The sequence below is a fragment of the Haliotis rufescens genome, unplaced genomic scaffold (genome assembly GCF_023055435.1).
Source record: "Haliotis rufescens isolate VD_foot unplaced genomic scaffold, xgHalRufe1.0.p SCAF_1, whole genome shotgun sequence".
NCBI classification, from domain to species: domain Eukaryota; kingdom Metazoa; phylum Mollusca; class Gastropoda; order Lepetellida; family Haliotidae; genus Haliotis; species Haliotis rufescens.
The window spans coordinates 77859759-77883209 of NW_025963779.1; the positions used below are offsets into that span (position 1 = coordinate 77859759).

At 38.7% G+C, this 23451-nt stretch overlaps 1 protein-coding gene across 1 annotated transcript in view; it reads right to left on the reverse strand.

Moving 5' to 3' along the window:
* Positions 1–6691: 6691 nt before the first annotated feature.
* Positions 6692–23451, reverse strand: part of LOC124147883 (two pore potassium channel protein sup-9-like) — a 63845-nt gene continuing 47085 nt past the window's right edge. Inside the window, exon 2 of the mRNA XM_046518704.2 lies at positions 6692–9530. Within this exon, the coding sequence (XP_046374660.1) occupies positions 8725–9530 (806 nt within the window). The 3' untranslated portion in view covers positions 6692–8724. The remainder of the gene's footprint in view (positions 9531–23451) is intronic.

Genomic DNA, 23451 nt, shown 5'->3' on the forward strand with positions numbered 1-23451 from the left:
TGGATATGCTTTTGTTGCTTTTATTTATTGGCACCGCCAGTTTAAATGGCCATGAAGGCATCATGTCCATCAAACATATTTCTGAGGGCTTCTTTTGAGTGTCAGTCTGATTTTCAATGTTGAATATTTCGCAACTTTATCGTAATCAATGGGACTAATCGCCATGTTGTTGACATCAACATTGAGACCGGTTTGTAACTTGCATTCTGATTGGTCCATTAGACTGCGCAGAGGAGCAAATCAAATTGGGTAATCAAAATCAAGGGCGGGTAATTTGAAATCGCGGGAACCAAGGGACTGGCTGAAGGGGTTAGTGTAGATCAACCGAAATGCGAGTCCTGGAGATATAGAGGATGTCATATATAAGTGGAATACTGCTCAAAGAGGCGGTAAATCCTGTTCACACTCACTCACGCTCCTTTTGGTTTCAATAATAAGCTACAGAATAACTTGTAAAACATATTTTATTCAATTATATGCAAAAGACATTCGAACAGTTATAATGTTATTATACACGTGATGGCTGTCCGTCGGCCCACCCCGAGGAATGCTTATGGTGAATGGGCGTGGAAACTCTCCGATAGAACACAGATATGTGTCTGGTAGCAATTACCGCTGTACATTGGACAGACATCTGTCTCATAACAGGTAACACAGTGTCTTAGTTTAACATAGCATTCAAGTTACACTTTTCTCTGTTAGATCTTATTGTTTCAGTTCCACGTGAACTGCAACACATTCATTAAATTGAATTATACGTAAATAATCTTGGTTCAATACATATCCTAAACGTTCCAGATACATACAATTCTTGAATCATTGGGATATTTCTGATAAAAAATATTAACTCATTCTCAGATATAATTGGATTGAAGCCCTTTCCTCACATCTCTGGAATATATCCTTAACCTCGACCTCATCACAGGGCAACTTTGATGGCTAATCATAGCATGAAAGGTTAAATGTATGAAATGCGCCCAAGACCTATTTTGCACTGGTGTTGGACACATATATACGTTGTATACATAATGAATGTTTCTAATTTCCTTTCGCTGACAAGTGTTTTGGATATTACCTCTCAGCGTCCTCTGCCCTTTAAAGCAGCAGTGCACCCAATGGTGTTATCGCATAGTTGTCGAGAATGGAAAGCCCACTCTAAGTTAATGATAGCGTCTTCTATTCCGTGATACAAGCGTTGTATTAGATTGTATGAGAAAGGATTTGCTCAAAATCGCGTTCAATTGAATTTCATTCATTTCTATCAAATTAGTTTCAATTTTACGGCAGTTGTATATACCATTGTGTCATTCACGTAATAACATTTAAGTTCAAATCCAGTATAATGGCCAAATTGTGTATTTCCCTTCAGTAACCAGGCTCAAGTGTCCCTGATCATCAAATGCTACATTGCGCAAAGCATGTTTAAATGTACCTGGTTCTTTAAAGCGAAGACTTATCGGATAAATTACGAAATGTGATATACTGCTGCTTGAATGATCGACTGTAATAACATTCCGATGATTGCAAGTATGTATTTTTTGTGATTCTTTATGATGATAAAGGAAAACGACGCCAGGCTCCCGCGTTGTAATAAACAATGGCGACTGATTTCAGTCGAGTGTTTATTTAAGGTTGACCTTCATACATTTTGCGTTCAATTTATTTCTTAACCTCGGAATAACCCTTCCGAAATCTGGAACTACGGAATATTCATCCCTTGTGAATGAATGCCAATGCCTTTTCATATTTAAAATTCATTTTTACAATGGTTACTTTTTATTATATGTACTACATATTACTCTTAAACATATTCAGATCTACCCAATAGTAATATTGTTATTGTGTACAAATTAGTATTGATCTGCACATAAAACCTTAATGATATGTTAATAAAAAAATTGATATAATTATTAACCTCAAATTATTTAAAATTTAGAAAACATCCTCAGTTGTACTCAATTCAATTCATTCTAAACAACCTGTCCGTAATCCAGATGAGGTTTTACAATTTACAAACAGCGCATTCATAGGTCAAATTGGGGTCTCAAGTGTTACTCGTAGAGCGTGACACAAAAGCCACCCTACTGATAATGTCCGCCTTCCTTCATTGTCTGCATAACAAGGAAGACATTAGTTAGGCAATCAAAGCAATTAAATGCTAGACAAGGAACAATACATGAACATATAGTACAGTCAAAAGTTGAGATAAATCAAAGTTATTGTCTTAAGTATGACCAATTAGAATCTGCTGACGTTCCAGTGTCCAGGGATTTGTTATAAAATCATAGACAGTGTCGACATTCAGACACACCGCCTCCACGATAAACACTGGAACTGCAACATATGTCTAACGTCTACATTAAGGTTTAAGTTCGTTAGAGAACTGCGTTACTAGTGACCAATCTGTTTGTATTTTAGAGAGTACTAGTTTTAGGGTGAAAAGTAATATTTGAGGCCTTATTTTGACCGATGAACGCGATTGTTTTATATGTGACAAAGGAGACATAATTTATGGATAACAACTTATTTTTTTACTGTAATGGCGACGTTTCGGTATAGATTCTTATTCTGTTGTCAAGCAAGCAAAGGTATAAGGATCTATACCGAAACGCCGCCTTTACAGTAAATAAAGAAACATGTTATCCATAAATAATCTCTACTTTGCCATCCGTCAACTTCTGAGTAATGCCTATCAAATAATTCGTTTTATATATGTTTAATAAATTTAAATTAGTATGAATATATAATTATATAAATAAGAATAAACTTAACGTATATTGCTGATACATTATCTGCAACTTTAAGCTGATTTCTGTATTATAATAAATAAATAAATTGAATCGTTTCTTAGTTATATTAAGATTTAAAACATACTCGATACACAATGCTCAAAGATATTCCAAATTATTCTGGCTATAAATTTGTATCCTCCTTTTTTTTCCTGTGTATTATATACATTGTTTCACAATAAAAAATGAAGTACCCATTCGCCACCATAGCTTCGCTATTCGAATGCCACGCCGCTAAAATTATCCGTCTTATCCAATTAGCTTCCATGGCGAGAGAAATTCTGTGGAAAGTTAAAGATAAGATAGATGGCGAATTCTGTGGTGTATTATCAAAATAGAATAATGAGTGAATATGGTTTTGATGTCACTTTTGGCAATATTCCAGCAATATCACGGCGGGGGATGCCAGAAATGGGCTTCACATATTGTACCCATGTGGGGAAACGAACCCGGGTCTTCGGCACCACGAATGAACGCTTTAACCACTAGGCTACCCCACTGCCCCTAAACTAGAGTTAAAGCGTTATAATACACAGGATACTCAAGGATGGCAGTCCAGTATCTACAAGAGTTACTTTATTCAGGTTAATAATGAAATGACGACATTCCTGACTTTGGTCAAGTAAAGGAAACATTCGACAGCTGAATAAATTCTGAAATGACCTCTGATGAAAACATAAACAACACAGGATTATATCTGGCAATTAGTAAATGATTGCATTTGTTTATATTGTCCACCATCCATATCACAATCTGATGGTACAACTTCAATCAAATCCGATTCCTTAGCGTCATTATAATGATAGTCTTTTGCGTCAATATAATGATACTAATCTGATAAAATCACGACTGAATAGTCACGCAACAAACTGTGTAAAAAAAGGCATACACATATCAAACACACGTTCATACCCACCAATCAAAAAGTCAAAAAAAGGTTAAAAGAAACAAATCAAAGTAATGTATAAGCACATAGCATGCATATGGTGTATTATGAAAAAAATCACAAACTGGAGCAAGATGACCGATGTCATATAAGAAACTAACTTATGCAAGAAATGTCTCTTTCATTTTAAACAAAGTACCACAAAGTTCACCAAGTTTCACCACATTTACAAAATACTACCAATCATACTTTATAACCTTGGACAGTGGACTTTGCCCCTGATCTTTCTCCACAAGTGAAGGTTTCACTTACAGTGGAACATATTAAACTGCCACAGCACGAAAACTTATAGTTTCACTAACCGAAAACATTCTGGAATCCTACTCTAAGGATGTTACTGGTACATGAACATAACCCCACACGCTATGGTATATGTTCTCCCCAAGGAATATTCAGGTAAATACAAAATATAGACAATCTGACTCGATCACACGATTTGGCAGACTCTGGAACAGGAACTGACCAATACATAACACAGTGTATAGTTAGAATACATAGGTACATAACGATACATAAATTTGTATTTTCATGTTGAACATTCGCCAACGATAGATTTTCATACACAAAATGCTTTGGTTTTATGGAAGGCATAGTTGACTTCAGACTTAGCTATTATGGACACAGGTGTACGGGTATGCCACACGAATAAGAAAGGTTCCTCTACCTAGTTATCCTCGGCATTTCTCTACGTACTTTACGTTCGTATACACTACGTTCCTCTGTTACCGTGAATGCATACGGCAATGTTTCGGAGTAGTCGCTATTTGTAACCAACCATTCAAGGTATGACTGGGCCCCCTTTCACAAGCCATTGTTATTACGAGTATTGTATTTCCTACCTTTTAACATGGGTTTACGACTGTAGAAGCTCTAAAATCCTTTTTTTACCAGACCCTTGGTTCCGGCGATTATGGGGGTCAGTGAGCCCTCAGATTACATCTCACAAACGCCAATGGTTCTCATGCTGCACGTGTCAGAGAATTACGGTCATCGACTGCGTTAATATCAGACAGTGGTAAAGTTGGGCTAATTTTTTTATTTTTTTCCGTGAGTTATGCACGACCCCATTTCATTACTTGACTACAGATAGCACTGTGCACTACGTGAGATAGCACGGGTAATGGAGGAGCGGGGTGTGTCTAAAACACGTGAAGTTTGCCCGGTATCATTAAGAACTGAATTCATGTAGTTCAATATTAGTAGTTTTCACGGTCTGATTTATCCACTGACGTTTCTCCCTTTGATGGCTTAGATTATGTCTTATCATAATTTGCAGAAGAAGCGGAAGTTCTATCACCTGGCCGCTTCATACCAAACAATGTTAGCAGATGGTATCCTCGATTGGTATAGTAGTATAATGTGTCTGGGTTGGGTATGCTTGTAAAACTGCAGCATTGTATCTCAGTAGGCTAATACTATAAAAGCGGCATAAGTGCGTACAAGCTGACCCCAACACGCGCATGCACGTCGTTATGTAAGTGAAATAATCTGAAACCCTCACCTCACCTCTAATCACACTAATATAAAATGTTTCATAAAACCATCTTTAACCGGCGTTAGAAGCTGCAGAATCAATAAAAAATGGGTTGACTTATGGATTTCACCTTATTCTTACAAACAATAATGCCGTTTCTTGTACACAATACAAAAGTTGAAATTTGTCAAACTTCCATTGAAATTATAACTGTAACAATGTGTAAAAGCTTCAAACTTCCTGGAACTAACAATTTTTATAAACGGGGCGCAGAAGAATGTGGGTTATATAAGAATGTATGTATTCCAACGGTATACGCAATACAATGTAACTAAAACTATATTTTCAATATGTTTCATACCATCGATATAGTTCATTGCACTTTCCCGGATACAGATAAAAAGATCCCCAAAGAACTGACGTAACAATCAATTGGTATGTTCAACGGTGGAACATGCATGTGACATGCATCAGTGTTTGGGTATTCGTGAAACGTAATAGGCCTCATCACTAACTGGTAATGTTTGCATCGGACGGTCAACTGTAGCATGCTGTTTGACGGATATAACAAAACATACGACCCATTATAGCCATATTTAATGATATGTTATGTAATTTCTCGGCCCTATCGCGCAAGGTATAATAAATTCTTCTTACAATGGCATGCCAATATGCCATTGTTATGTGTGGCAGAACTACACGATCGGTATAGCCTTTACGAAGAAAGTGATGCACTTGCAAAGGTTTAGTTTGGAAAATAGTTGCAAATAATGCTAAACACAGAACAAGAAAAATCCTATATGAAGACAACGAGGTAAAAAAAAGCGAAGTTTCGATATAAAAAAAATCTACGCTATGGATTTGAGCAGATATTGACCTTCACCCTGACCTCATTTGCAGCTTTGTTCTTATCGCCCTTGGATGGCCTCAGGTGACCTTGGGATGGCAAGAAACCAGTGTCACCTCAAGTACTTTATCACACCACATTAGACCCCTATTTTACATCCTGTAATTGCAAGCTAAGAAATGCACACAACTAAGCCATGTCAACAAGCAAACGTATTGCGTACATGTTATATGATTGTTTCTCTCTGTAAACTACAGAAACAATTGATAGGTTGATGTGTCATAAATGGTGCTTGCAAATAATAATCATAACTGATGATAATTCTTAGATTGCTAGAATTCTTATCAATATTATTGCTATGTAAATAATCAAAAATATGTTTTCTCGTGCTCAAGATAAGATATGGTTCGTGAACACGAGGCATTTCTTTCCTTTCACTCATTTGTCGTTTATGAAGCATGGGATTGAATAAAGTCTAATAGTTTCGAAAGAAGCATAATATACTGACCGTCAAAAGAAACGCGAACCATAGAAACATATAGAGAATTATGTACATGTTTCTAATGTGTACCACTTAATGACAAACTAACAATCAGTCAAGTGTTACCACCGAGTGACTTTAATCTTATCACGATATGCTGCACGTGATTTCCAAACTTTACACGCAAATCCTGCACGAGACAAATGGTGGATCCCGAGTCATGGATCTATGACGTCACATGTGATGCGTTCATGAGCGTCGGTTCACACAACATACCAGTAAGTTCGTGTGTGCATCTAACCTATCTAATAGATCTTGAATATGATTAAGTCTTCATATATTAACCAACATGTGTTGTATTCGCGTTTCTTTTGACGGTGAGTATATTTTAGTTGAAAATGATTATGCAAATAGGGTTTGATATTGGTGATAGTGTAACAAATTCTATTCCGCATAAAATGAACGGTTGATGACAAAGGTGATCAGAATAAAATTAAATAAATCGAAGTAGTAAATCTTAAAGTACGACATATGTAGTACTGATATGACATCTGTGAACATTAAACAAAAATTTTCCGTACAAACAGGGGATTCATAGAAGAATTTACTTGAGCATGCTGCATTCCTCGACATCACTGTGCGGAGCAACATGCTTTGATTTCTGATTTCATCTTTTCAATTTCGAATCAATATACATCTATCAACATTTTAATGCTGTGCCGTACAGAAGCGTATTAATCTTCTGTCATTAACTTACTTAATATATCATAAAACATATAACCCGCTTGACAAAACCAGCCATGCGATTATAGCACAATGTATAAAAACGTGTCAAAGAAGCTTGAAATGGTGAAAAGAGCATTAAATGAATTCTTTTTCAAATTGAATAAAGGAAACAAACACAACGTGATCGTACAGTTTCAATCGGAGACGTAAACACTATTCACTAAGAAATATATGAAAGATAAACTATTGTCATTGTGTTGTGGCTATCTTTGAATAAGTCATCTGATATTTGCATAAAAGGAGAACATTTTGAAAAGGTACAAATTGTGTATGAATGTGCACGTGCCTGAGAAATAGATACATTTTTATTATTTGTCATTGTGGAAAAAAGAATTGTATCAATCAAACATATTGGACTGAAGTCGGGAATAATTTCATGTACAGACGTCAAAAAATGCCTTTATAGATTGTTGTTCATCACTTGACAAAACATGATTGACAATAATAGTATTTGCTGTACCAGAACGGGTTGAAACAAATGGACAATCCAACATGGCCTAGATGGAACATATGATATCCAAATGTCTCACTTATATTTATGTAAAAACTCGCGATCATCTCGGAATTAGTTTTCTAACTGGGTTGATTAAAGGAAAAAGTGTAATAAGAGAGAACAGGTGTGGATGTAGAAAGATGCGAACACCTCTCATCTGTGACTATTACAGAGGTAAAACCTATTCTCCTTTACGACTAAATGCATGTCGTGAAATAACTCCCGGTACCCACAATGTCAAAGCTATCACAAGTGGTATCATGAGCCACTGACAATACATTGAAATATCTTTCGTTTGGTTATATCTGTTAAGAATAATTTATAATTTAGGATGTTACACTACTTCGATATATTTACATGCCATTAACGATCTCCTCCCTTCTTCTGAACAATTTTTATTATGTTACCCCGCATATACAAACATTTTACCCTTAACTCCCTCATTGTGGGGCAACATCGATAATATTGCATTAATAACATAGGGTAATGCTTGATAGTTGAGCTTTAAAACAAACATTTCACAAAGAATCACACTAAAACATGTGAAACCCTTCCAGATTCACCATAACTGTCAACTTCAAATCAACACTGTCAACACACATCTATGTATATATAATCCAAGTTATATTTCTCTATGCGTCCATCCATCCATCACTGTGCTCATCAGGTGAGCTAACAACTCGTCCGTTCAGCTATCTGCCGGTAAGGTGAGCTAAGATAAGATATGACGGAAGACCTTGCAATCAAGTAAATGAAGTAACGAAATCCATTATCAGATCAGGGTCCGATTGAAGAGGTAGTAGAATATGAAATATGTACACACCAGAGGGCGCCACACTCGCCCCCGTAGTCAACAAAGCGCACTTTAACATGGAATATCAAACATGGCGTCTTAACCATATCCGCCGTCATATCGAAGCTCGTTTCCGGGAGAGCATTTGCCATTGCAAATAGGAGTTCGTATCCTCGACCCCACCACTTTGACTGTCCTCTTTTGCTGCTGAGGACTTCATGGGAAGAAGATGAGCGATCTTTCCCGGTCCTCGAGTCACTTTATACCGGGGTTTATGTTTAGATCGAAGGTTATAACATGAACAAGAACATACTGATATCAGATCGTTATATTCAGGCGTTTCCTGAGCACCTGAAACCACACTGCCATTTGCAGTAATAACGTCCCCGTCCAGCCGCACAGCACCCTGCGCAGCCGCAACAGCAGCCAGTTCCGCCCTTCGTTCATCTTCGGTATTCATCGTCAAAAATCGTAACACAAGAAGGTTCATGGCGGCGGATATCACTGTGAGGCCAAATAATATAAATATCAAACTAAACGCCACATAATGAGGTTTTAACTCCAATGCATTATCTTTCTGAAGCGCAACAAAATCCCCAAACCCGATTGTTGTAAGAGTGATGAAACAATAATAGAGCGAGTTGATGTACTCCCAGCCCTCGTAATAGGAGAAGGCCGCTGCTCCTGTGGTCAGTACAATGGTGGACAGGTTCATGGCCACGAGGATGAGATTAGTCTGAGAAACCTCTGTATTCTTCATCCTGAAACACTTCCTTAGCTGCTTGAGGACAAATGTGACGAAAGTGTTGAGTCTCTCGCCGACACTTTGGAACATGACGATACACAGGGGGATCCCTGCCAAGGCATAGAACATACAGAATATCTTTCCTCCGACCGTTTGCGGTGTGCTGTGGCCATACCCTGCAACCATAAAACAAAGGTGTTAGGGGAATAGTGTATGTCACAATGAAACGATTTTTTAGATACTCAACAGAACTAACTGATATTAGTTCCTTTCATACAGGCCTGAAAGAAAGGTACATGTACAAACACACATCATTAGAGTCCCATCTAAGAAACCTTCTTCAGTTTCTTAGGACCTTGCTGCAAAGCTCATTGTTCTTTCTTTCTATTCCAATGGTATGCTCGAGATTTTTTACTTCCTGTTTTTTATCCTCAGATGAGAAGATTATTAAATGAATTACAACATGATATACTGTCTTTAAAAGATACCAACACGTATAACATAAACTGCCGGGCAAAAGAAACAAAACACTTGAAAATTTGGCTCTACCAACAAATTACATGCGTTAGCAAAACGTTACTAGGCTGAAAACAGTTGCCAAACAACGCAAAGATGAAGTCCAAAACACATCTATGTATCAAATATATTACCATCGAGTAACCATTTCTTGCTTGTTTCACTTTTAACCACAATCAAACATTGGAGTATACTTCCTTTTGCTCGATAACTTCTTTATGAGAATATTGACAGTTCGTTCTAACATAATGTGAAGATTATGCTCTCCACACAATACAGGAAGAGACGTTTTCAGCAACAGTGACACTTCGTTACTCTGAACCTGTTTAATCCGGAAACACCACATACTGAACGATTACTGTTTGAAACGCTTTCATCGAAGCAAAGTGACATTACTCCGTTACAACGATTCACTAATCCGGCAGATTGATTATGTTTGATGGCTTTAGTAGTTGGATATTGAACGCCAACATAAATATCAAGCCTTTGGGGAAAATCTTTTCAGCGTACATACATTTCAAGAATGGTATCAAGAACAAAATGAGAATAAAAGACTTTCATTTCATTTTAGTACCATCATCATTCCTACCCATGAGTGTGTTAAATAACGTTCGCAAATGTTATTTCTCCCCAAAGACATCAACATTACACTTGTAGATGTTATGTACATGTACCACTTTATTAATGTACAAGGTAGCCCCCCTTAACCTCTTCAAAGATAGTGCCAGTTGTTCACAAACATCATGACTCACACGCCATATTAACAACCCTCATGAACCCATATTCTGGTATTCCTACGTATCCTCAGCTAAATCGCATCTTGCAGACTGAACATCCGTCTGGCTCCTGGACGGTGCTTCACGCACACAAGGGTCCTTCATTTCGTTATACAGTCTTCAGGAAAGTAATATTTCTAAACACGTACTGAATTCCAGCTCTGCCTGTACTCTCGCTTTCATCAGGAAAGTCAGTGAACATGAAAGGGGCAGATCATAATGCATGTTAACTGATACTGTTTGACAGACAACTATCTCAACTAAACATAATTGACTTTAGTAGAGGACCAAATAAAATCAATATGCTGTTCTTTATTATGTGGAGATAATTTCTTAACAGAACTAGTCAGATAGGTATTATGTGATAGGAGTGTGAAATTAAAGTAAACCGTTTGTCTCCTTATATAAAGAAGTCCTTTGGTTTGTTGTTGAACTTCATTAGTCGAAGAAGGGTTCAGTTATTTTAGAACATAAATCATATCTTTACAATTCTGGTGTCTGATGGAGATACAAAAAATATGTAACGCCATGATCGGAAAATGAAAGAAGATTATATTGTATGCTGATTTATCCTGGAGAATAAGAAGCTAAATCGTAATGGAGTAGCTGGATAATAATGGAGAAACTGAATCATAATGGAGAAACTTAATCATAATGGAGAAACTTAATCATAATGCTGAAGCTGAATCATAACGCAGAAACTGAATCATCATGGAGAAACCGAATCGTAATGGAGAAACTGAATCATCATGGAGAAACTGAATCATAATGGAGAAACTGAATCATCATGGAGAAACTGAATCATAATGGAGAAACTGAATCATCATGGAGAAACTGAATCGTAATGGAGAAACTGAATCATTATGGAGAAACTGAATCATAATGGAGAAACTGAATCATTATGGAGAAACTGAATCATAATGGAGAATCTGAATCATTATGGAGAAACTGAATCATAATGGAGAAACTGAATCATAACGCAGAAGCTGAATCATAATGGAGAAACTGAATCATCATGGAGAAACTGAATCGTAATGGAGAAAGTGAATCATTATGGAGAAACTGAATCATCATGAGAAACTGAATCATAACGCAGAAGCTGAATCATAATGGAGGGACTGAATCATAATGGAGAAACGGAAGCGTATTATCTGTAACCGTAAATGTCTGTCCAGCATGTCAGCCTGTGCTCGGGGTACAATCTACAAATCCACGCCGACCTCAGGGAATGTGCCTTTGAAAACAAAAGCAGCTTCAGTTCACTGCGGATGGCTACTGATGACATAAGTTCGTTGTAAATCATGACTCACAAAAGTCTGCTTGTTGTTTAGCGCTGCAGTCAGCAACATTCAAGTTAAACCACAATGGCCTGTGAATACGCCTGGACCAGACAAAGCGGTGACTGAAAGTTTGACAAACAACACGGGGCAGGGTGAAACGCAATCAGCCCAGCCCGATCCATTTAGTCGTGTCTTACAACGAGCATACGTTACTGGAGACCACTTATACCCGGGTTCATATTGAGAGATTTACTCGAATGTACGATTCCGACTGTATAATAAGCATGTGTTTATGAATTACTATCAAATCGTGATAATACCAATGCGTTTGCAAAGTTTAACCTATCCTGCCCCACCAGGTGGCACCCTTCGCAAACACATGCAAAGGCAAGTCAACTTTTCACCTGAACAAAACACATGGAAACACATGGTCAAAATGGGGAATTGCATCGGACATAATTTTGGTCACAGATACTTCACATTTGTCTCAATGCGTCTACCATAAAACGTTTTTGAAAGCTTTACCGAGGTCTTGAATGTTGAAACCCAGATCAAACAACTTTTGAGGAAGAGTCGTATGACGCCATGACGTATGTCGTAAAACACCCGTGCGGTAGATACATTGGCAGCTGAGATCTTTACTCTATAACGATCTTCAACACATGCAGCATGTCCATTATAGGCAACAGTGAACAAGTGAGAGAGTGAGTATGGTTTTTGCCGCTTTTAGCAATATTCTTGCAATATCAGAGAGGGGAACACTAGATATGGGCTTCACACATTTTAACCATGTGGGGAATCGAACTCGGGCCTTCGGCGCAACAAACGAACACTTTAACCATGTTGGCTACAGCACCGCCCCTCACCAGCAAACAAAGCTAACTGAACAGCCACAAACACCAGCGGAACCCAATAGTTTATTTTTGTTTCTCCCGTGTTCGTGTTCTGAAACGTTATTCCTTTCAAATGAGGTTGAGGGATCTTTCAGTTCTGCCTTGAGATGAGTCTTATTCCATACTTGCCTAAGTCCATGTGCAAAAGACAAAGTAACTTGAAAATGGCTATTGCTGAAACCCCACTATTCACAAGGAGGATGGTGCCATCGGGAATATAGAGACGAACAGTTGTCTCCTGCAGACATTTAATTATATCAAGTCGGGGTGACATTTACCACAGTCGCTCAAAATACACGGCGAATCAGACCAAAGCATATAAACCAGCATTATATGGCTAGATTGTCCATAAACTGATGACGGGGCCGTACTATATACTACACCGATAAATAACGATCTATCGGCGCAGAAACCATCCCAATAACTAGAGGACTGTCTCTACCAATAAACCAAGTTCTGTACGTGACGTCATCCGTCAATGAAGTGGGAAGTATAGTTAATGTTTACAGAAAGATAAAGAAGGCTATTATAACCACAGACAAGTTGTTTCCATGGTACCGCTGCCTTTGTTAATAGTTCGTGCTATCCACAATACGAAGACAAAATGGGTGGTCATCATCTTGTCTGTTTTATTGGTTCGTAAATAATACCGGCAGCTGTATTATGGTCAGATGACCACTGGTGATATGACTCTGGTCGTGTGATTCCAGCTCCTAGATAAGCTAACAGCATAACACGGTGATAGTTATGAAATGTAGTTCTCTGGAACCTGGGTGTTTGAGGTCTGATAACAAAGGGCCTGAGGTCGAAGAGAAGAGCGAAGTATTTTAGTTACTTTGGCGTTTTCAAATAGTTTATATTCTATGTCAGATTGAAATAACTGGACAACGCGTATTTAAAGTGATCCAAAACATTATTAACTATAACTGGTGTCCGCTAGGCTAACAGTGACCAACTCGTGTTATTCCGGGACAAGCCGAATAGCAACTCATGCCCCTCTCGTGGCCATTTTTGCGACTGGGTTCCATCTAAACGCAAACGGGCATAGCTAAAAGAATTGTTAACTCGTTGCGTAATGATTCACATATGATTCCCCATATATTATGTATATTTCAGATGCAATTTTAAACACATCAGAACATGTGGTATATACAGTATGATTGAACATATTTAACTGTATCTTGGGTATATTTAAGATGCAACACATGTGTAAAATTTATAAAAATTCTTGAGGGATTCTTTGAGCGATGAACTTGAAGTTATACGCGCATTCTGATTGGTTTGTCGTATTTTCGCACATGACATACATCAATAGGGGGACGAGTCTTCTTGCTGGTTACGGAAAGGGGCGAGTGGTGACGAATGTAACTGCGGATGACGCAAAAGACGTTGATAGTGCTAGGAACGAACTGGTCACACGATAGAACAAGATGCTTGTTTCATGATGAATAAATAATACAAGTTATATTTTCATCAGCATTGTTAATTGAAAAGTACCGAGTTGTGCTTTGCACTCAATGAGTTAACCAAGAATTACAACCAAATATGACAGTCACTTCGACTTAATGATTCTATAAGATGCAATCTTTCTCTTAAGTCCGTATGTTTCCTGGGGGAAAATGCGTATGGAACTACATCACATATTCAAAGGAATACCCAACATTAAATTCGTATCCTGATTTCTTAAAGTACACCAATTTCTTAGTGTCTCGCGGATCGTACTTTACAGCATTTCCACTCCATGATTTTTCATTGTGTTTGAGTTTTTGAGTGAGGAAAGACATCTGCTGCAATGCCAAATTACAGCAGTATAGAGGTAAGCCGCCATCAGTAAGCCGCTTATGGTATGTCCCTACTCTGGTATTAACGAGTAAATGACATGTGCCGTGGTGATCGGGCACATGACACAAGGCAGAAGGGGAAGCAAGAAAATCGTTATAATAACTACTCATTATGTCCAACTTGTCTCTCACTCTCCGTTGAAATATTTTCAGCTGGAACCTCGGTATTGGCTCAAGATCCACTAGACAGGTCATTGGTTTAAATAAACTATCGAATGTACCTCTGAATAGGTTCTGTTTTTTTATCATTTATTATTTTTTTACTATAGCAGCATAAAAGCGAAGGTTCGAGATGGGTTGTGGGGGAATTTGGGAGTAACAGTACAGTACTGACAACAAATGTATTTTGTTGCATTTAGGTAATCCTGGCCTAATGGTTCATTATTTTGATATTACTCAAACGTTAAGGAGGAGAATTTACGGGTGGCAACTTCTTTATAATACTTACTACTTCATCGGGTGAAACGTTAGTCCTGCACCGTGACTGTGGAATATATTTATTTTATGAAAAAGAAAATCAAGATATGTATCCAAAGCAAGTTGCCAGCTCTAGCTAGCTCTCATCCATTATGAAATCAGCATCGGGAAAACTATTTGTTCAATCTTAGAGTCGGGAAGGGTATAGATGAAGGGTACAGATGAGATTTCATAGACTAAATGTTAGTCTAGTGAAACGTGTGTTCCTCATAATAAAGATTGGTCAAGTCTGATGTTTGCAATAACGAAGGCTGGTCCTATGGAAACGTCTTCCGACCATTAACGTTCGTCAAACCACATTTTGCTGTTTGTTACACTCATATATATTGCACTTAGATTCGGTTAAGTTGGCTTCTGTCCCAACTGGTTTATTTCAACATTCCTATGTGTGAGTGAGTTCGGTTTAACGCCGTTTTGGAAAGGATTTCGAAATTATATTGGCGTCTCGGTTGTTATTGTTTAGGGTATGCACGCAGCGATGTGTGTGTTAAAAGTTCCCCATGTTGATGCATCGACAACCACGAGCCCGCAATCAATTGGCGTCTGACATGCATGGGGTGCAACTCTGCACAGCGCATTACGCTACTGTAGACTACCGTACTCCCTTGATATAAGACCCAGATGAAAATGCCTTTTATAATCACACCACTGCAATTTGTTGAACTGTGAGACCGATTCGTCATAACATACAAAGCAGATTACAGAGTAGCAGCCAGGTCCTTATTGAAGGACTGCTTTGCAAACATAAGGCTTATAGTGTGGAGTTCAAGTGGACTCCATCGATGAGGTTTGTTTAGGCGAAATATTATTTGCCTGGTCCTTTATTCTATTGTTCTCTGAGGTACCATTCACCTTGTTACGTCAAACGGACCAGTTTTTATTCGTTCTGTTTCGTTAAGATGTGTACTTGTTTTGTTTGGTTAATTATAATGACAGTTACTGTTGTTTTTGTCGACATCAGAACTTTTAACGTGAATGGTATTCTATCTTAGTTGCTATCTTAGTTCTTTCACAATATGATAAAAACAAAACACAGAGCGCGAGAGGGAGAGAGAGAGAGAGAGAGAGAGAGAGAGAGAGAGAGAGAGAGAGAGAGAGAAATAGTGAACTTAAGGGAGAAAGAAGAGAGACATGATGTGGAGACAAGGAACTGTGGATGTAAAATGGAGTGAGGGAGTGAGGGAGAGAATGTTATTGAGAGGAGTAGGAGTGAGTGGGCGAGAGGGGGTGATTCGAAGGGGGGGGGGGGGGGGGGTAGGGGGGACAGGAAAGGGAGAGAGAAGGAAGAGGGATAACAAACGAGGGTGGGAGAGCGTGAGAGAGAGAAAAGGAGGGGAGTGGAGAGAGATTGTTCGTATGTCATGTCAACCCTCCACATATACACCTTGAACTAACATGACATGGATTCTTCTAAAATGTTGGGGTATATGTTTGTCATATTACATTATTCAATCGCGTTACATTACCGTAGAAGTGAGTGAGTATGGTTTTACGCCGATTTTAGCATTATTCCAGCAATATCACGGCGGGGGACACCTGAAATGGGCTTCACACATGTGGGGAATCGAACCCTGGTGTTTGGCATGACGAGCCAACGCCTTAACCACTAGGCTGCCACACCGACCCAGTTAACATAGGAAATCGAAATGATATATGGTGAGCTGGGGGCGTTTTCAATGTTATTGTTTATCATTCATGTACATAAACTCCTGCATCGACTCCACTGATATGGATAGGCGTGTCGAGTCGGGAAATAACATGCTATCATGATACAGAACACTTGCCTGCCACGCTCTGCAGACTGTAATCTACAAAAGTCTATACTTTGGTGTAACATGTGGTTTAAAGTGTCTGTTTTACGTCATACCAGGTTTACAGACTTGGTAACACTGTCAAACATAGTTGATGGCCTCATTGTAAAATATATAGAAGGATATAGTATTCAGGCGTGGCAGAGTGTGATTACGGTAATTTTACCCTTCAGGATGTGCCTTTATAGTACACACAACTATATATCAAGCATCATCAGGCATAATGGAGGATGAGTGTATGTTTAATCTGTGGATCAACACACCAGTTTTTAGCAGTTGCAGATTGTGCCATCTGACCCAAGTGGTGTGGAGTGAGTGAGTGGGTTGGGTTTAACGCCGCTTTAGTAATCAGTTATATCTTAGCTTGTCAGCTTAATGTGAGAGGAAAGCCGGAAGTGATGCAGGTATCAGACGTTTACCACTTTGGTGAAACCCACGAGCACGGGTGTGTTGCTTATAAACCTAGAAACATAATCGGGGCGGACCCACTATCGTGTTTCTGGCGTGTCCAAGGGACGCTGCACAGCTAATTGCGGCGCCTTAGACGCCTGGCCCACCTGTGCCCCGTAGTTAGGATTATGATTAATATACATATTATGTTTGGTTCCATAGTTTATACTTCTTACATGAATCCGGACCCTGGTCGTTTTCCCCACAGAGATACAATGTACAATGTTTGAATGATATCGCTGGTGTACCCCGCCGTGATATTGCTGGAATATTCGTAAACGCGGAGTAAAACCACTCACTCACGAAGGTATTACATGCCGCCATGTTATAGCTGAAAAAGTGATTCGGTGTGTAATACCGTGACATTTTATAAACCTGCATTCTGGCTGGGCTACCAGAGAAATCGAAATTAAGCTATACCACGACATGTCTGAGAACGCATAACCGGCGGATGAATATGAGTAAACAAGCATCACACTTGGCTTCTGGCTCTGATTAAATCCAGAGCCGATGCTTTATTGGGAACGGAATGGCGAAGAGACCGCTCAAGTTCAACGACATTTTATAAACGACTGAAGTGCAATATGGTCACCCTTTTTAAACCAATCATGGGAGTAATCAGTGAGTCGTGAGATAATATCAAATATCGACACTTTCTGGTTAGGGGCAAGGGGTGGCCTGGCGATTTAACCGTTCGCGCGTCACCAGCCAGGGTTTGATTCCCGACGAGTGCAACGTAAGAATCACATTTCTTGTGTCCCTAACCCCAGCTGTTATTGCTAAACATTCCTAAAAGCATCTTAAATTCGACCCATTGAATATTATTAATTTGGTATAATCACTAATATAACATCACTTTTCAAAATTGGATTTATAGATTTATAGGAGTAATCCCCCCAAATCAGAACACTGACATTAATTCTAAATAAGCTGGATGCCCACATTGCAATAGATGCTTCGCAATGTCTGCATACTAAATTAAAACCTTTCTCACTGCATCACGTTCTCTGCCAACTATGTTAAAACCCTTCTTACTGTGTCGGAATGTCTGCATGTCTTGAAACCTTCCTTTCATCGCGATGTCTGCCCTTCTCATTGTGTCGGAATGTCTGCATACTATGTTAAACCCTTCTCACTTCATCTCGATGTCTGCACACTGTGTTAAAACCCTTCTCACTTCATCTCGATGTCTGCATACTGTGTATAAACCTTTCTCATTGTGTCGGAATGTCTGCATACTGTGTTAAAACCCTTCTCATTGTGTCGGAATGTCTGCATACTGCGTTAAAATCCTTCTCACTGTGTCGAAATGTCTGCATACTGTGTAAAAGCCCTTCTCATTGTGTCGGAATGTTTGCATACTGTGTTAAAACTCTTCTCACTTCATCTCGATGTCTGCATACTGTGTTAAAACCCTTCTCATTGTGTCGGAATGTCTGCATACTGTGTTAAAACCCTTCTAACTTCATCTCGATGTCTGCATACCGTGTTAAAACCCTTCTCATTGTGTCTGAATGTCTGCATACTGTGTTAAAACCCTTCTCACTGTGTCGGAATGTCTGCATACGGTGTTAAAACCCTTCTCATTGTGCCGGAATGTCTGCATACTGTGTTAAAACTCTTCTCACTTATTGCTACAAGGTACAATTACTCAAATACCCACAGCTGGCACTGTCGATATATAGAGATTACACTTCATAATTCAGTGTGGAAAGAGAACAACGCCAGAGTTCAAGAAGTCTCGATTATCTGCCGAACAAATAAATTCCATTGGACGTAAACGGCAAACTAGTGACGAAAATCATATGAATGCATCACTAACAATCAGTGATGACACCAGGGGTCCGTGAAAAGGGTGAGAATGACCTGTTCTACAACTTATCCACATCAGAATAGTGACATTTATTCATTGGTATATGGTCCCACTGAATTATCCTATAACTGCGGCTCATTGCATGCGGTGCCAATGTCGAAGTTCGAGGACTTGAAACAAAGATAGTAAATACACGACACTAGCATATATTTGTCGATATGGGAATGTTTCATTCCACCTTCCAGAGCCATTCCATAGCCATTCAAAACGTCAAAGCTAGAGAATGATCAGTTTAGAATATCTGCCGAAACAGATTGCATGGGCCGTAAAAGACAAAATAATGATGAAAATTATGTAAATGAATCATGTGATGAAATTCGCTTATGCGGGAGTTTGTTATCCCGGATGGTTCATTGTCCTGATAAACGGGATTTGAAAATGACACTTGAATATATTAATCAGATCGTAGCGAATGCACTCTTATTATTTGCCCTTGGGGTGAAGGTCAAACATCAGAAGAATTTGTTTTAATCATAAATGTTCAACAACGCAAAAAGGTCAAACCACCGCCTAATGAATCATAAAGAATAATATCATCTCAGCAATTATGTGGACACTTGAGGACCACGTGACTATTTCTAACCTCTTACCAACTTGGAGATAAGGACAGGTGGAGGTAATTCTCACGCATATCAGCCGACGTCTTCAGGGTGGATATATGATATGCGATATGACGGCCTCTAGATCACGGGAACTACTTTTGCATTATTGTGATATGCCACAGGCCTCAAATTGACGTCATATATATTGTCATGTAACTGCAAAAGACGTCACAATCACGTTAAGCAGGTACAATGACCTTATTTTGTTCTAATGTTAATACGAGACTGCCATCGCCCTCATTAATCAAAGTGAATTGTTTACACAGAACAATCAAAAAGGGAATGTATCGACGTCACCTCCGGGGACGTTGTGTTTTTACCATATAGATAACAAACTTATGTAAACCAAAATGTGAAACATTCATTGAGTGAAAACATTATTTTAATATCGCTTGACTGATTACATGTTGATGACAGGCTGGTTTTGTTGTAGTTCAACTTCAATTAAACGTAATTTATGTACGATCTGCAGTGCACTATTTTATGCACACTTAATCTAAAGTATTACTTCTGATATATAAACGGTTCCATGTATGTCATTTAATGTATATTTTTCTGCATGAAAATGCGAATATTTCAGGGCTTATAAAGCGTTTGTGTCTTCGTAATAGAAATGCGTTATTCTATAGAAATGCAATCAAATTGATGTGTGTGATTGGACAATTAATAATTCAGCTTCAAATGACAATGTGTGCAATTTGCTCAATTCAGTCACAACTACAACATGGCTTAGGTTCTTGATAATGCTGTATGTCCACCGATTGTGATTGACATGCACAGGCTTAATTATGGTTCATTTAGTTGTTCATTGTGGTAGTATGTTTCACGTAGCTGTCATCCCCATCTGCATATCGACCTCGCATATCTACCAACAGCTTTCTCGGCAAATCAACGCTTTTGTTCATCTTCTCCGTCTGCTGCAATACATAATGGTGAATCAATATGCGATGCGTATCTATCATGGAATAGTGACATGTTGTACACAGGAGAATACACAACTGTCTTCACTATGGATGCTCTACCGGACCACCTCTGCCCCGAGAGTAATGTATATACTGCAAGCCATTAGCAGTTATATGAATAAGACCGGACACGACAAAAGCCCAGATGTAGAGCTGATGAGTGAAATAGAGAGGAAATAATGTTATCTTTTTGAACACTGCATGAATTATTGAAAACGGAGTCCCTTAAGACTAGTCTATGGAGCCTCAGACGGAACACGAATCAGACGAGGTTATGACATGTTGAAGCGCATGAAATATGGATTAGCAGAAGAGTAATAAATTCTAGAGTTGTCTCTTTGCTTGTTCTGTTGAGGTGAGGAGACTACATCGTTTAGTTATGATCAGCATCGCTGTCGGGAAGTGACATACTTTGCGCAACTGTACCGGAAAGAGAAATTAATGACCTCAGTGGCAGGAGAGTAGTATAGAGGGGATAACTCTTGCAGCGGATAGGTGTAAATCAATCTCTTGTACCCAGACTTCTGTCAAAACCAGCTGCGTCCTCATAAACACGTGCTCAAGGGAGCAGTCAGTGCGACAACGTTCTCAAGGGGCCGGTCATTGTACGTGATTGTGATCATTTTTAGCAGATTTATTGCAGCAATATAGGGCAATATATGAACAATAAGGCGATTATTATATATATTTTACATTACAGATAATGATTATATGTTCTCGTCGTATAGTATCAGTACACAATGGAACGGATAGGACACAAACGTCAATAGGAACAATCGATACGAATTTGTTTGATACGTTTGATTTATTTCCCTAAGTAAAATACAACAAAAGCTCACATTGTCCACGAATGGGGATTTGCCGTTATTATTTGGGGAAATGTCTGGAGCTCGTGAACTATATTTGCGAACTGAATAATATATAAGTCAGTTGTACACAATTCATCTAGGGCTCTACGAAAAGTATTTTTCTGTAAATCATTTTCAAAGGAAATGGCTGAATCACAATAGAGTGTGAATTATTGATATGTCACTGCATGAGAGCTGACAAGAGGCCAAAGGGATTGAAGCTGATATTTTGTTCTAAATTTGTTTCTATCGAATAATAGATACAAATTGAAAGTGTTTCTATTCAACGCTATAATGCAAATGTCGATGTTTATTTGTACTAATGTAACCTCGTTTACTATACCTATGATAATATGGTATGTTGTTCACGACGATGTTCCTAGAAAGGCCGATGTTACTTTTTCGCCATCATTATTTGAACTTAATTGGGCATTTCAGAAGTATCTTGTCATCAAAACATCAAGTGTCCCTGGAATCAAATCATAATATTTACTCAATCGAACATATGTAACATCCAACGTATACTTTTTAAATCGCCTATCTTCAGGCATTTCCGAGAAACATATATTATAGAATACTAAACGAGCTCCCGTGTAATACCAATTTTATGAAACGAGTGAATAGTTGTGGTATCTGACTCGCTTTCGCTCGTCAGAAACCACAACTATTCACGAGTTTCATAAAACTGGTTTTACACGGGAGCGAGTTTAGTATTTTATTCATTACTTGCCATTTATAACGGATTTTTTAAATTATACTGTTGAGTATGAATAGGCTGACACCTACACGATCCACGGCATAGTCCAATTGAGTTGAACAGAATAATACTTCAAACACGTCAAAAGTTGAAACGTATGAATTTAATACCATACAACGGTCCACCTTTAGAATCCACAAAATTATCGTAGGGCTAAGACTATCGCAACTCACATACTTTAACTTAGACTAACGACTGTCGTTGCGCTACAATACGATCGCCTTGTGGAACGGGCCTTGCACCTCAAAGTTTACAATAACGTCACAATACCCGATGACGTAGTTTGTGGAATTTTGTTGCAAGATCCATCGGCGAAACAATGCCATGTGACGTCAGCCTAGCAACAAGGTTGCTGGGGTCATCGAGCGTGCATAAGCTCCTCTCAGTGATCTATGTAGTCCACACGCAATGTCGTTGAATAAGCCAAGGGATGTTGAGAGCTTTCAATATTTGTTCCTGAAACGTGTTCCGAGAGTACATAAGCACGCGTTTTGGTATTACACAATGTGTAATACAGCTGTATGTTTATTAAACGGGTGATCTCTTCACGGGCAAGTAATAAATCATATTAGTGTAACAGCCTCTGCAGGTTTGGTTGGAGCAGTGTAATGAGTGGTTGAATACCACGGCATATGAAGATCTCCGAGTTAAACCTCTCGTGTTGGAAAGCAACATGGTTTGGTTTACCTGGAGCAATGCATTAAGTGGTGGAACAGGTTCTGAGTATTGTGATGACAAAGTTCAACCTCTTCTACGGGAGATCAACATGTGTTGGTGCAGCTGATAATGTATGGCAGAACGACCCTTGCATGTACTGTTGACGGGTTGAAACAATACAGAAGAGAGCGGTTGGTACCATCCAGCACATTGTTCATCGTTTAGTTGGAGCTGTTTAATTTATCTTTAGTTGACAAAGTTATAACTGTCATGCCAGAGAACAACGTTAACCCTTTCATGTTTAGCTCGTACTTTGATTTATGTAGAAAGATGCCTGTATATGAGGAAGACTCT